At 34.1% G+C, this 15,143-nt stretch overlaps 1 protein-coding gene and 1 pseudogene across 1 annotated transcript; one reads left to right on the forward strand and one right to left on the reverse strand.

Moving 5' to 3' along the window:
• Positions 1 to 365: 365 nt before the first annotated feature.
• On the reverse strand, positions 366 to 2,465 carry LOC108994656. The gene has a single exon (XM_018969954.2). It carries the CDS (start codon positions 1,882 to 1,884, stop codon positions 529 to 531), a length of 1,356 nt encoding a protein of 451 aa, XP_018825499.1. The 5' UTR covers positions 1,885 to 2,465; the 3' UTR covers positions 366 to 528.
• A 6,848-nt stretch (positions 2,466 to 9,313) lies between these two features.
• Positions 9,314 to 10,188, forward strand: LOC118344580 (annotated as a pseudogene).
• The last annotated feature ends 4,955 nt before the right edge of the window (positions 10,189 to 15,143 follow it).

Consider the following 15,143-nt stretch of genomic DNA (forward strand, 5'->3'; position numbering starts at 1 on the left):
AGCACTAAAGTCCCTGATCCCATATCGAATGATAGTCACAAGCCTCATCATGAGTCGTGAACACATAACTCAAAATTCGTAGGCTTAGTTAGTATGTTCATCTGCCTAACACGGGAACAGATCAATAGGCATGACTAAAATATGATGCTTTCACCATCCCTTGGGAGTTACAAGTTGTTTAAGGCACCACTAACAGCAGTTTTGCCAAGTGCTTTAGAAAACTAGGAATTATAACCACACAAACAACTTTCAAAGCAGATGATCACAATGACAATTCCATTTCCACAAGCTCATGACTCGGTAACATGTCATAAGTCATGTTTAGATGCAACTAATTAAGATTCCAAGGAAAAATGCTCATCAAGTTGGGGAAGAGGTTAGGGGACTGAAGAAACCGATATCTGTCATAAATACAACACAAGAAAGCCGAGAGGAAACCAAAGTTACCATAAAATTAATGAACTCTTTATCCTGCTACGTACTACAAACTCCCCCCATCAGGTACGCAGCAGTAGCATTAATTAGAAATCAGAAGAAAGCCCGGCTACCATAAAACACACGCGATCCATCCTTCTTCTTGTCAATTTCTAATTTGTTGCTACTGTTTTGAATGACATCCCCACCATCTTCACTTTCCGGTTTATCGAGATCCATTGGAAGCTTCATCTTTGCCAAAGATTCGGTAAATTGCTGCATGCTTCTCATGTACATGTCCACTATTTGCTGTTGCATTGCAGACTGCTCAGCCTCAATGTTGATATTCCCGAGTGGACCTGAAAATACTTGACCAAATTTGGTCGAACCGCCCATATTCCTATCTTTTTTCTTCTCCTCCTCTTTGCTGCTTATGAAATTTGACTCTTTTTCATCTCTGATTTCAGTCCCCTTTTTCGAGGTTGGAGTATCTGGACAAGCACCGGAATTCTGATTAGCCTCAGTAGGGATTAAGACATTGACAGAACTTGGTGATTCACCACATAAACGACTCTTTTTCTCGGTTGAATCAGCCGAGTTTCTATCATCGCTTAAGCTTGTTGTAGTTGAACTTAAGAACCCAGAATTTTGTATGCTTCCATTGGGAGAATTTGATCCACCACGATTTTCCTCAGACGAATTCACAGTCATATCATAATCATCAATAGAATGAGGAGAAGAGCCAAGGTGGAGAAATGAAACGAGTCCCCTAGAATTGGACCTCGAACTACAACCATTCCCTGACAAGTCAAAGTACTCAGATACCATCTGTTGATTCTCTTTAACAACATTAATGTCTGGGAATTCGATCCTAGAATATTCAATTGGGTCTAAGATCACATCTGACATTTTCCGGTCAAGCAATACAACCTCCGAAGATATCGATGACTTGGTAACCGATTCGGGTAATGAAGAGGGATTCACAGGCAGAGTAGTGTTAAAAGAAAGACTCAATTGGATAGTTCCAGCGGGGGAGTGAAAGAGATCAGTGGAAGAGAGGCTATAGTCTTGTGTAACCTTTCCTTTGCCAACTACTTGTGAAATTGGGACCAAGACAAACCCCAGCAGTTGATCTTCCATGTAGTTTCTAGCCCTGCTGAGCATCCAAATCTCACATTTTAGAACTGCATCAACTTGGGAGATTTTCATCCTCAGGTTCTCGTTGAACTTCGGATTTTTGCCACCTCCATGGATGATTCGAGTGGTGAGAGTCTCATCTGGGTTATAGGTAAGAGAAAACTTTGCATAGACATCTTGGTTATCGTAGATACATATGTTGTGAATGTTCCTGGCATGATGAACATATACGTCAAGAATACCCGAAAACTCGGAATCATCATCTCCATGATGACTCATTGTGTTGGAACTAGGGTTATAACGGAACCCAGTGGTTTGATTGAACGAATCCATCTCAATATAATCTCCAATGGGAAGATTGGTGCTTCGCTAGCAGAAAGGGAAAACAGGATGGAAACAGAGTTTGTGTGGGAAACTGGGTTATCAATGCAAACACATTGATGAAATTTATTTCTATATTTTGTGGGTGAGCAAAGTTACAGTACGTGAGTTCAAGCAAAAGGAGTGGAAACAGAGGAAGTTTTGGAGGTGAGGTTAATAGAGACACAGAGTTTAAACAAAACAGAACAAGAACAGAGAGTTCTTTAGTACCAGAGTGATGAAGAACATGACATTGGAATCCGTGCTTCAGTATCCTCTGAACTCATGAGTTCTTGAAAAAGTTTGTGAAGATCAACCTACGAAATTCAACCAAAAAGCACAGAAATGAAAGAAAGACCAAAGAGAAAGCGAGACTTATGGTGGAAGGAAGAAGCTTGCTTTAGTGGCTGTTAAGGGTAGTTGGTGGAGCATTGGAGGAGGAGAATGAAGAAAATCAAAGGAGATGATGATGATGATGATGCTGGTGGTATAGTTGATGATGATGTTATTGTCGTCTTTTTGCCACTTAGTGATTGCTTCTTTGCTTTTGAGGGGTGGGTGAGGGATAGGGATTTTTGCTTGACATTGCAGCTTCCACTTCTAGTGACTAATTTCCGCCACTGATGGCATTGGAGGTCCCACTTGACCCTTTCATTATCACTCTCCCTACCCCTTACTCCCTCAGAGATGCTCTCCAATGCTTTAAGAAAACATCATCTCTCTCTCTCTCTTGTTGAGAGGAATAAATATTTTATATTGAGTGTGGATAAGGTTTTAAATATATTTATAAAAAATGAATAATTATGTCTTATAGAAACGATTTTATGAGATCAGTTAAGTTTATAAATTTTTTCATAGTATCTGAGCCTCTTACAGGACGAATGAGGGCCCACACTACTTATCTTATGACAATGACCAGGAAAAATACTGATCTGCACGTGAGGGAGAGTGTTGAGGAATAAATATCTCACATTATCTGTAGACAAAGTCTTAGATATGTTTATAAATAATAAGCAATCATATCTTGTAGAACTGATTTTATGAAATAAATTAAGCTTATAAATTTCTTTATCTCTCTCATGCAAGAAAAAATGCCTCTACAGCTCCCAACCACTATGGAGGAAAGAAAAAAGTTTGCATTGAATTGGAAGCAAGTGACAAAGAAAAGATGAGAAACCTAAAATTCAATTATGCTCCAGGAGGTACCCATGGCTCACCATTTGACAAGTCTTACTTCAATAATCACATCTACCTAAACTTTCCTCTACATAAATGATTTCCATCATGCAATTTAAACATTTCCTTTTCACTGATCTCCAAAAGAAATTGGTTTCCACTCATTGTAATAAGCAGAAGAAGGGCATTTCTACATGCTTTAATCAGTTTCTAGACCCACATATGATGGTAGGCAGACAAAGTCCCTTCTCATTGGCCTCATTTATTTCAAGCAAGATTGGACCTGAAAATGTATTGTTGCTCTTCACGGCCACCCATGCACTCATCAAACATGAACATGACTTTGAAAGTCATCAGAATTCAACAACTTTATTCCTTATCATAATTATTTGGCTAGGAATAAAGTTGTACGTATCACACCACGAAGCACAGTTTCTTATGACTATTTTTGCATTTAAATCTATTTTTTCATGAGGATTTTTTTCCGGGAAACAAAGCTCAGCAAAGCAATGCTTAATTTATTTATCAATGAAAGGGCAAAATTCCATGAGTTTATTAAACAGTTGTAAAATAAAAAAAGTAAAGTAGCTGATGTTTACATTTCCAGATTTTGAGATTGTGAGTGTGTTTATGGCGTGAACGGCTTCATCAATGTGTTTTACCTGCATGTAGTTTGGAGCTAGAGCATGTAGTTTTACCCGCGTTCCAGCCTTGTATTCTCTCCCCTTTGAGGTTTGAGCCTCTGCTTCTCCACCGAGCCTAGAGTGTTTGTTTCCTGTACGGAGTGTCATGTTATCTTGTTTAATTCTACTGCTCCGCCAGTACCTCGGGTCGTATCTCTCACGACAGGTGGTGAGGTGTGGCCTCTCTCTTGGTGTCTTATCAGGGACAGGATTATTTAATGCGTGGGGTTTTCCGCAAATATTTCGGGACAGGCCTGGGGGCCCTATCTAATGCCTTCTCAAGTCATAACTTTAGGCTTTCGCCCTTTACTTCAAAGGTCACCGGGTATGGGCTCGGCCCGTTTGGGTGAGGGCCCATTAGTCTTTCCAAAAAGAACACTTCAGTGGTATAGACTATAGATATTGAATGAAAAGATAAGCAGATGTGGGGGGCTATAGGCTATAGGCTATAGGCTATAGACTATATTTAAAAAGTTATAGCTAAATAGGAAAAATAGCCTTTATAAATAAAAATAAAATGAAAAAGTAGCCTTTATTGGATGGCAGGTAGCGACAAGAGATGCCCATTATATGATTACTCCGACTTTTTCCAAATTTATCTTTAGGTGTAGCTAATTGGATATCTTGAGTTTGGAGAATTGAAAGATTTCAAGTTCCATTGATTGGCTTTATATATATATATATTGTCCCTGATTTTCATTGAATTCCTGAAAATTCCACCTTCTCTGTCATCTCTCTTTTTGTGCTTCCATTTCGTTATTTTTGTGGTATAAGAGCCAACCACTTGGCTCTTGATAGATCAAATTACTTCTCTTCATTTCATTTATTTTGTTATTTTTCAACCCAATCCCTAAATTCTTATTTTGTCTTGTCTATCTCTTTATTGTCTGTCTAGTATCTTGGTAAGACTCATTTATCGAAAAGCTTTGAAGGCAGTTAGGTTGTCGAATCAGGATAAGGATGTTAGCTTTAGACACTGAATGTGAATGTTGATTAGAAATAAGATGAGTAGAATGTTTAGATCTAATTCAACTACTAGTTCCAGGTCATTGGTACCACGTGAAATTGTCAATGAAGAAGATTGTTGTGCTTTTGAAGAAACTTCTCCTAGTGATTTCAACCAATGGAATATCCCAAAAATTGATTCAAACTCTATTATCAAACCTCTTGGGTTCAATCTACTTTTAAAACTTCTTTTAATATTAGAACAGTTGAACAAACCTATGCTATTAGAACAGTTGAACAAACTTCTTTTACTAAAGTCTTGATTCAGGATTTTTTGAAAAAAATATACAAATACTTGCATATTGGTTCTATTCAAGTTGTTGTCAAACTTTTAACAAGGAAAGACATCGACGCATCTGTTCTACTTTATTTACAAGATGCTAGATTCAACAAGTTTGAAATTAGTATTCTTTGAATGATTCAGTCCTCTTTGTTTGAACGACCAGTTCATTTCCATTGTTTTCCAGATTTAACTCTTGCTTTGGATGATAATAACATTGTCAAATATTTAACTTTGAATATTTTAACCTCTGGCTATGACATGCTTGCTCTTTTTTATCGAATTTACTTATCATCTTTTAAAAATGAATTTAAATCCAAAAGTTATTTCAAAACCAACTACGAGAAAGACTCTCTTGATCCAGAGTTCTACCTCAGATTCGAACATTCAAGTTCCAAAGATGGTTTATTGGAAAGATATTTCTCTTCTCAATGAATGGACTTTAGAACATGAAGTTCCTCTTATTAAAAGTGTTTCAGATGATTGTGCTTTGGACTACATCCAACAATATTTAGATGGAACTGTTAAAATTAGTTTTGATCAAGCTCCCAGCTTAAGAAGAAATTCTTTTGCCGGATCTAAATCTTCTTTTGTTGGTTCTGTTTCTGACAATCCAGTCAGAGATCTAAATCTCAAACAATTTCTGAAAGATTCAGTTAAAATGGCCCAACCAATTAATCCTGATTTAAAACTGAAAAGAATTTTAACATTTTCTCAAGTTACTTCTGCTTATTATTCTACCAAGGATGCCGAAACATTTAAGGATAAGTCCGTAAAGGAAAAAGCTGATAAAGAAGAAGATACTTCATCTTTATCTCCCACAGCTTCAGATATGGCTGCTCCTATTACACCTATTCATCACAGCCTTACGGTGATAAATAGGCCTTTTGAGTTTGATTGAGTTGCTTTTGTTAACGAATACAGTTCAAAAGAAAACCATAATAAGCGAAAGACCTATCATGCTACTCTTTCTGCTTCTGAAAAATTACGTATTAAAAGAAAATGGAAAGAAAATATGAATGACCTACAAAGGCACATACTTTTCTTCGATTTTGTTAAAAACTATTATGTTTCAAATAATAGTTCAAATGTTGTTAAAAATGATTTCGTCAAGGAATAAGGCAAAATGGTGATTCAATCCAGTCACTGTCCTTTGGAGGCAATCCTTGTTTCGCACAAAAGATCTGAAGTAATTGCTGCTCCTTTTCAGATCCCTGAAACTGTGTCCAAAGATCCAAAAGAAGACAAGATTTTGAAAGAAACAAGAAAGATTATTCACTAAAATAATTTTGTAAATTTTGCTCTTCATACTATCGGACAACAGTTGGATAGGATTAAAGAAAAAGCAGAAAAACCTATTTTTGCTTCGGTCCCTATTTCAACAACTATTGAAAATCCTTTGGTTTTCCCTAAAGATCAGCTAAAGAAAAATTTCAAAATCATTGAAAAACTTTTGATTATTTTACCACAGAGTAAGCCTAAAATTGATTTAAAAAACCCACAGGCCAAGACCCTTCATAAAATTGATCAAATGCTTGTTGATCTTCAAAAAGAACAACCTTCTACTAGTGCTCTGACCTGTAATGAAAAAGAAGTTGTTCTTGTTGAAACTATAGAAAAATCATCTGATAGTGATTCATCTGTTACTAAGGATATTGATCTTCTTGAAAAGAATTTTCAAGATTTTGATTCAAAACCTGAGATAGCCAGATTCCCTTCAAAATGACTCATTCATCTATAAAAGGGGCACCTCTGATTCAAGGAAGGCAGGCTTAATTCATCTCCTTCTTTCAGAATTCACATTCATTCTCTTCTTCCACATACATTTCTCCACCTGTTCTTCTGTAAGTTTAAACTTGTAATTTCAAGCTTATAATTTTACTAAGCTTATATTTCAATGCAAATTATTATTTTTGCATCTATTTATTTTCTGTATTTCGCATACATGCATATGGTCGGTCCTACTGTCTGCTCTTAATTGTGCATACTCTTATCTATTATTTCTTTCATTTCCTGCATTTGTTATTTCTAGTTATCTGGTCCAATTTACTTCTACCTTCTCTGTCATCTTTCTTTTTGTGCTTCCATTCCGCTATCTTTGTGGTTTTAGAGACAAACAAAATATGACAAGCATAATTGTTCCTTTTTCATTAAATAGTGGGATTCCATTGTCCTATTTAGGGGTGTAACCGATCCGGTTCAATCCGGTTTTGAAAAAAATCTAGGACCGAATCTGTATGTACCGGTTTTGCATTTTCCAAAACCGATTACGCACCGGTTACCCTCCTAAATCAGTACTTCCGGTTTTACTTGTTTCCAGTTCGGCCCAGCCCTGTTTTTCAGTTTTTTTAAAATGAAATTTAGACAATTTATCATTAAAAATCTGTTTATAAGAAAAAAAAAACTAGTTTAATTGTTGAGCCTTCACGATTTATTCAAATCCTCAACCCTGATTGATAAACATTAAACATGACAAATGTTATTCAAGTAGAAAAATTACAAAACCTTATCAATGTAATTTCACAAACCCGATCATAAAATACAATTTCACAAACTCAATCACAAAACCCAATCAAAGTAAATTTTGGATTCAAAAAACATTAATATCATAAATATCATCTATCATAATTTCAAAGTAATTTCACAATCTCAATCACAAAACCCTAATATCACAAACAGAATAATAAACACAATCACAAAAAATCCTAAATTTCGGATTCAAAAACCATAATATCACAAAACTCAATCACAAAAATCATAATATCACAAAATCCAATTACAAAAATCCTAATATCACAAAACCCAATCACAAAAAGCCTAGTATGTAATTTCAAAAACAAAAACAAAAAAATTACCTTTGAGAGGGCACTTGGCAGACTCGGCAGAGAGACAGAGTGAGGCCGAGAGAGTTGAGACTTGAGAGAAGAGAAAGTGAGGGATGAGAGAGTTGAGCGACGAGGGAGTGAGAAGGGACGAGGCCGCAAGGCAGAGACGCAAACGAGAGAGTGAGCGGACGAGAGAGTTGAGAGAAGTGAGAGTGAGAGACTAGAGAGTTGAGAGTTGAGAGTTGGGAGTTGAGAGACGAGAGACGAGAGAGTGAGAAGGGGCGAGGCCGCGAGGCAGAGATGCAAACGAGAGAGTGAATCGTGAGCGGATGAGAGAGAGAATGTCGCAGAACGAGATGAGTGGGAGAATAAAACTTCAGGAATTAGGGTTTAGTTATAAGAGAAACGACGTCGATTCCTATTGAGTTAATATTTTCAATGTGTTTTTTTTAAATGGTAATTAAAACTTTTTTTGATAGTTTGGAAAATTGATTTAATATACTACAGTCTAATATATTAGACTATATAATAGTATTAACTATTAATATTAGACTATTAATATAATTATATATTAGTATTAGTTATAATGATTTAGTATAATTATATTAGTATAAGTATAACTATAGTCTATAATAAACTATTAGTCTATTAGTATCAGTTAAATAGTTATAGACTTATATATTAGTATAGCTATATAATATATTAGACTATATAATAGTATTAATATTAAACTATTAGTATAGTAACTATAGTTATATATTAATATTAGTTATAAACTATATATTAGTATTAGTTATAAACTTATAGTGATTTAGTATAACTATATAAATTATTAGACTATATAATAGTATTAATATTAAACTATTATTATAGTTATATATTAGTATTAGTTATAAACTATATATTAGTATAGCTATATAATATATAATCAATTAGATTTTCATTTTTATGATTAAACTTTTATTTTATAATAACATTATTTTATATAAAATTATATTAATAGCATATGATCAAATAAATTATAAATGTCCACATTTAAGATTAACATTTTATGTTAAAATTTATAAATTATAATATGAGATTATTTCATATATGATATATAATTATATATATTATATATAAAAATTTCACATATAATTATATATTATATATAAAACTTATATATATAAAATATTTTGTATAATATTAATTTTTTATAAAACTTACATATAAAATATTTATATATATATATTTTATCAACCGGTCCGGTCTGGGAAATCGTAAAATCGGAACCGGATTGGTTCCAACCGATTTTTACATTACAAGAACAGGTCTCAGACCAGACTGGTTCAAAACCAGTTCAACCGGTCCGAACCAGACCGATTTTTGGATTTAAATTTACACCATTAGTCCTATTTATAGTATTCTTCTATTGATTATGTATTATTTGTAGCATGACATGCATCCTTCTATGAGCCACTTATGGTGACAAACCAACATGCCCACGTTGTAAACATCCATTTGAGTTTTTAGGATGACACCTTGCAAATTGTTTTATTATTATTATACAAGGATAATCATGAACATTAATCCTTCACTCATTGAATACGCAAATCTAATTGATTATTGATTGTTATAACTTAGAAATCTAATAAATTGGAAATGTGAGATTATGAATTTTGGCAGCTTAATTTTCTAGCATATTTTTTTCTAGACTATTATGAATTACTAATTCATGTAGAAAAAATCTATTTGCATGCCTTTTTTTTAACACCCCTAACGCACTACCGAAGTGAGTCCACCCTTAATAATGAAAAATGATCGATGTTTTAACAATTTCATTACTATAACAGGTTCCACAATAATTGACATAAGGCTTGTAAGTAAGAAATAATTACTGATGCATCTTGAATGACAGCATCAACGATTACATGTTTGAGGAGAGTGTCTGCCTACTTCTTAGAGCCAATTGGTTTAAACCTTTGATTGTGGAGGATTAGGAAAACATTTATGATGATACTGAAGATTATTATCCATATGAAGAGGAAGAAGATGATCTAGATGAAGTTTACTTCAGTAGTTCAACAAGTCTTGTATTGGTAATCGAAATTGAGGAGATAATGGATATGTCAGATTAGGACGTTAAGAAGCTAGGCCAGTCTATCAACCAAATTTCCAGGACTCTGGTGCTGGTTCATCCCAAGAACTTAAGGAGGCTACGAAAAGTGCAATCGGGCAACGGGCAAAGAGGGCACTCGAACATGAAGCAGATGATAAAGCTACTGCAAGAAAGCACTAGCAGCATCTGCTAAGGTTGGGTCGAACATGATACAAGAGACATCAAGTTGGAGGCCCAACTACTTACAGAAATGTCTCACGTCCGGCCCAATCTCACCAAATGTTGCTGCTGCTTTCTTCAACATCTTTATCAACTGCTTCGTGTTTGAGTGAACTAATTGTCCATCGCCCAGTTGCACTTTTCACAGCCTCCTTAGGCTTTAGGGATGAACCTACACTAGAGTCCTGGAAATTTGATTGATAGATTGGTATCGCTTCTTAACGTCTTAATCTGACATATCCATTATCTCCCCAGCTTCGATTACCAATACAAAGACTTGTTAAACTACTGAAGCAAACTTCATCTAGATCATCTTCTTCCTCCTCATATGGATAATAATCTTCAGTATCATCATAAATGTTTTCCTAATCCTCCACAATCAAAGGTTTAAACCAATTGGCTCTAAGAAGTAGGCAGACACTCTCCTCAAACATGTAATCGTTGATGCTGTCATTCAAGATGCATCAGTAATTATTTCTTACTTACAAGCCTTATGTCAATTATTGTGGGACCTGTTATAGTAATGAAATTGTTAAAACATCGATCATTTTTCATTATTGTGAGGAAACTTGCTTCAGTAGTACGTTGGGGGTGTTAAAAAAAGGCATGCAAATAGATTTTTTCGACATGAATTAGTAATTCATAATAGTCCAGAAAAAAATATGCTAGAAAATTAAGCTGTCAAAACTCATAATCCCGCATTCCCAATTCATTAAGTTTTTAAGTTGTACCAATCAATAATCAAATAGATTTGCTACTTCAATGAGTGATGATTGACCTTATAATTTCGGAGCCTATAGTTGTTCAATTTAGATGGTATCAGCACTTGTGAGACTTGACAGCTCAAACAAATCAATACTATATTTAGAGTAAACGCAGGTCACATTCCATTGTAGAAACTATCGGACATCTCATACATGAAGGATAACAACTATAACCATAATTTCAAAGGCATGCAAAAAATTAGCATCGGCAATGAGACAATTTCCAGAATAATAAAGGCAGCCAGATAAACAGATTGACGAGACAAACCAGTAAGCATGCTCCCAACGTTTTACAAGAGCCGTCTCCTGAAGCATTATCTTATCCAAACATAGCGCACAGATTCCATCATAATACCCAGAATCTCTTCTTTAATCTGCAGTTTACCCTATAATTTCCAAAACCCAAATGAATATGCGCAAGAATCACTAAAATTACAAAAAAAAAAAAGATAAAACTATTGCGTATACCCGAGACGATACAGGAAAACAAAGGAGAAACTAAAAACTCAATTATTTTCAGTCCCAAGTAGTTTCTAAATTAGTCCAAGAAAATATTTTAAAATTTTTAAAAAAAAGGACTTTCGCGCTGTTCGGTTCCCGAGAAAATGCAAGAAACATATATTTCACGTAGTTACATATTGGGTTTCCCGTAGTTTAAGGAAAAAAAAAAACCACGCCATTCAGAATTCACTAGCTTCTCCTATTTTCTTTTTGAGTCCGTCGTCAACATACTTGCCGAGACATGCAGTTTTTTTTTTTTCACATTTTTTTAATTTCTTGATCATTTAAAAAAAATCACAAAATACTTGATAGAGAAAAAAAAAAAAAAAAACCGGGATCCATTCTCCAGACTCTCGGGAGGAATAGCTTTTTCCTTTTCTTTTCTTTTCTTGGCAAACAAACGATTGAGGTGAGGTTGGAAGAGGTTGTTGGACGGGGCTGGGTGCAGAGGAGAGAAGAAGAGGGGAGAGAGGTACAAAAATAGAGGATGTGAATGCTATTAAATAAGCCCCTAATATGAGATTGAGGTGTGCAGATAGACTTCTACTTAGAATAGAAGTAGTGAAGAAATAAAAAGATAAGTCTTGAATTTAAAATTTTAAAGGGATTAGATAATGAAAACGAGAAGATAAAAAGATAAACATTCCAGCGTACCAATTTGATCTTGTAAACATCCTCTGGAGGAGCTGTTAGAATATTTTTAAATATGAATTTTATTTAATTGCATATTTTATAAAATAGATTAGATATATATATATATATATAAAATAGATTAGATATATTATATATAAAATAGATTAGATATATATATATATATATATATATATATATATATATATATATATATATATATATATATATACTAGCGGTGGCTAACGTGCAAAGCACGTTTACCATGTCTGCCTAATTAAAAATAAATAAATAATAATTTCTAATATTAAAATAATCTAATGTATATGGGTAAAATTATTATTTATTCATATTCATCATTTATTATGAAATTTAAATTATATTAAAAATTTAAAATAATTATATAGTTTTTTTCTATTAAAAATATTCAGTAAAACTTCATCATTTATTTAATGATGAAAAAATAATATTTTATAAATTAAAGTTGATTTTAAGTGTATGATATAATATTATTCTCTTAAAAATGTTCAGTAAAACTTTATCTTTTACTTAATGATGAAAAATTAATATTTTATAAATTAAAGTTAATTTTAAGTGTATGGTAGAATATTTATATTTTAGTTATTTGTTTTATGTTAGTTTAAATCAATATTTAAACTTCTATCGTTAGATTAAATCTGAAGATTAAAGATGAAGGGTTGTAATTTAAAACCTAAAAACTAACATTTTCCCCACGCACGTTTGCCTAATTTAGTTAATTAAGAATATTATCATATTTAAATTATGTTAAAACTCTAATTATTTATATAATTTTAATTTCTTAAAAATATTTAGTAAAATTTTATCATTTATTTAATGATGGAAGATTAATATTTAATAAATTAAATTTGATAGTTTATGTATAATATAATATTTATATATTAATTATTTAAATTTTAAATTAATTTAAATCAATGTTTAAATTTCTATTGTTAGATCAAATCTAAGAATTTAAAATGAAGAATTGAGATTAATTTCTTAAAAATATTTAATAAAATTTTATTGTTTATTTAATTTATTTCAATATTTTTAATTAAATTAATATTTATGTATATTTAAATCAGTATTTTTATCTTTTATTGTTAAATCATTTTGAAGATCCCAAAACGAAAGGACTGGATAAATCCCTATATCTTTTTCTTCTCTCCCTCACTTTTCCCTCCCCTCTCTCTCTCCTCCCTCGGCTCACGCGTACGCGGTACGCTGCCCCTCCTCCCAGCCGAATCTTCCTCTGCCCAGCCCGACGCCGCCGTGCGTCGGTGAGCCTCACCGCCTCTTCCACTGGCATCACCTCACTCCGGCGAGTCCCCCCACACCGGTCTCCCTCTCTCACGCTCTCTCTTCCTCTCTCTCGGCTGTGCACAGCCCCGAATGGGTTTGATGCTGATGCGCCGCCGTACGCCATCCTCCGGCGCCACTACCTCCACGGTAGCCTCCTCTCCCACCGGCCATCCCCCTCCAGCGAGCTCGGTCTCCATCTCCGTGCCATTTGCTCCCACGAAATCTACCTCTCTCTTGCACGGGTTCTCCACACCCACGGCGGAGCTCCACCTCCTCTGGCCACCGCACCACCACCGGGACCTCCTTTCGCCACCGACCACCTCTCGTAGCCGTCCTCATGCCCAGCCGAACCACCAGGGATGCTCACCTTCCCTCACGGACGCCCACCTTCCCTCACGGACGCCCACTTCCCCTTAGGCCACCTCCACCACCGTAATTTGTGGTGATTTTTTTTATTTTATGGTATTTTTGTTGTGATTTTGTGGTGATTTTGTTAATTTGTGGTATTTTTGTGAAGATTTTATGATGATTTTGTGATTTTACCGTGTATTTTTGTGATATTTTATGGTGGATTTGCTTCGGTTTCCTCTGTGGTTTTTTGGTTTTGTGATTTTTTGTGATGATTTTATGGTGGATTTGCTTCGGTTGCCTCTCGTGATTTGCGGTTTTGTGATTTTGCCGTTGATGTCACTGTTGATGTTACTGTTCATTACTGTTGATGTCACTGTTCATTAGGCGATAGGCGCTTTTAAGTATAAGGAGATATATATAGTTCATAATAGTATTTTGTTTTAATCTATTAGGTTGTGTAATCATTTGGGATTTATTACACCTTAGAAATATAGGATTATATCTTATTTATATTGTGATATAATTACGTATGTAGGCCTGGAAATTCAATAGTTTTTATTCTGAAATTTTTATAGACCCATTTGAATTTGAGTCCTTAATGGGTGGACTCCATAAGTTTTCATTTACAAGAGGCAAGGTCCCTTCTCTTCTCCATATGTCCATTGGCTTGCCCCATTGATAGCTGATAATTTGTGAGGAGCAAAGAGGAGAAGATCGATCTGTCTGCATTCTCCAAACATAGCTTCCGCAAGTATATTTTCACCATTTTCATATTCTGTATTGCCATTTTAAATTCTGGTTTCTAGCATGTATTTTTGTGTATTTTACAATTGGTATCAGAGACACCATACTAGGATTAGAATCTCTCGTAAGAATACGATGATGTTGTTTTTATGTTATCTTTCGTAAGAATGCGATGATACAGTTTTGTTGTTCTGTTTTCGATTTTCTTTTCTCTATGCAAATCGATCGCTCAAAATCAAATTCGTTGGATTTATTTATTGTAAATCTTCAATCTGTTAGGGCTTTTATTTTCTTCCGATTCTTGGGTCAAAAAACAAAATTAATATGGAGAAAACAATATATAGTGCCCGAAAAATACATATATGATGTTTTAAAATAATGGGTATCTATATTTAGTGAAGATTAATCAAATTTTGAAATGGGTATGAACCCTAATTTTGTAAAAATTCAAAATCGAAACAATTCAACTTTTCCATTGCCAAACTTAAAAGAAAAACTAGATTTATCAAGTTTTGATATAGAAATCAAATTCCGTCTCATTGACGGTACAAAAATTGTGTTCTCCAAAACAAGAGAAAAACCAGACTCCAAAGATAACTTTACTACTCCTATAAACTCGACCTTCACTTGAACTCC

The sequence above is a fragment of the Juglans regia genome, chromosome 14 (genome assembly GCF_001411555.2).
Source record: "Juglans regia cultivar Chandler chromosome 14, Walnut 2.0, whole genome shotgun sequence".
In the NCBI taxonomy this organism is placed as follows: Eukaryota; Viridiplantae; Streptophyta; class Magnoliopsida; order Fagales; family Juglandaceae; genus Juglans; species Juglans regia.

Coding starts and splice junctions, on each gene's coding strand:
- LOC108994656 (XM_018969954.2), bottom strand. CDS start 1,884: ATGGATTCGTTCAATCAAACCACTGGGTTCCGTTATAACCCTAGTTCC.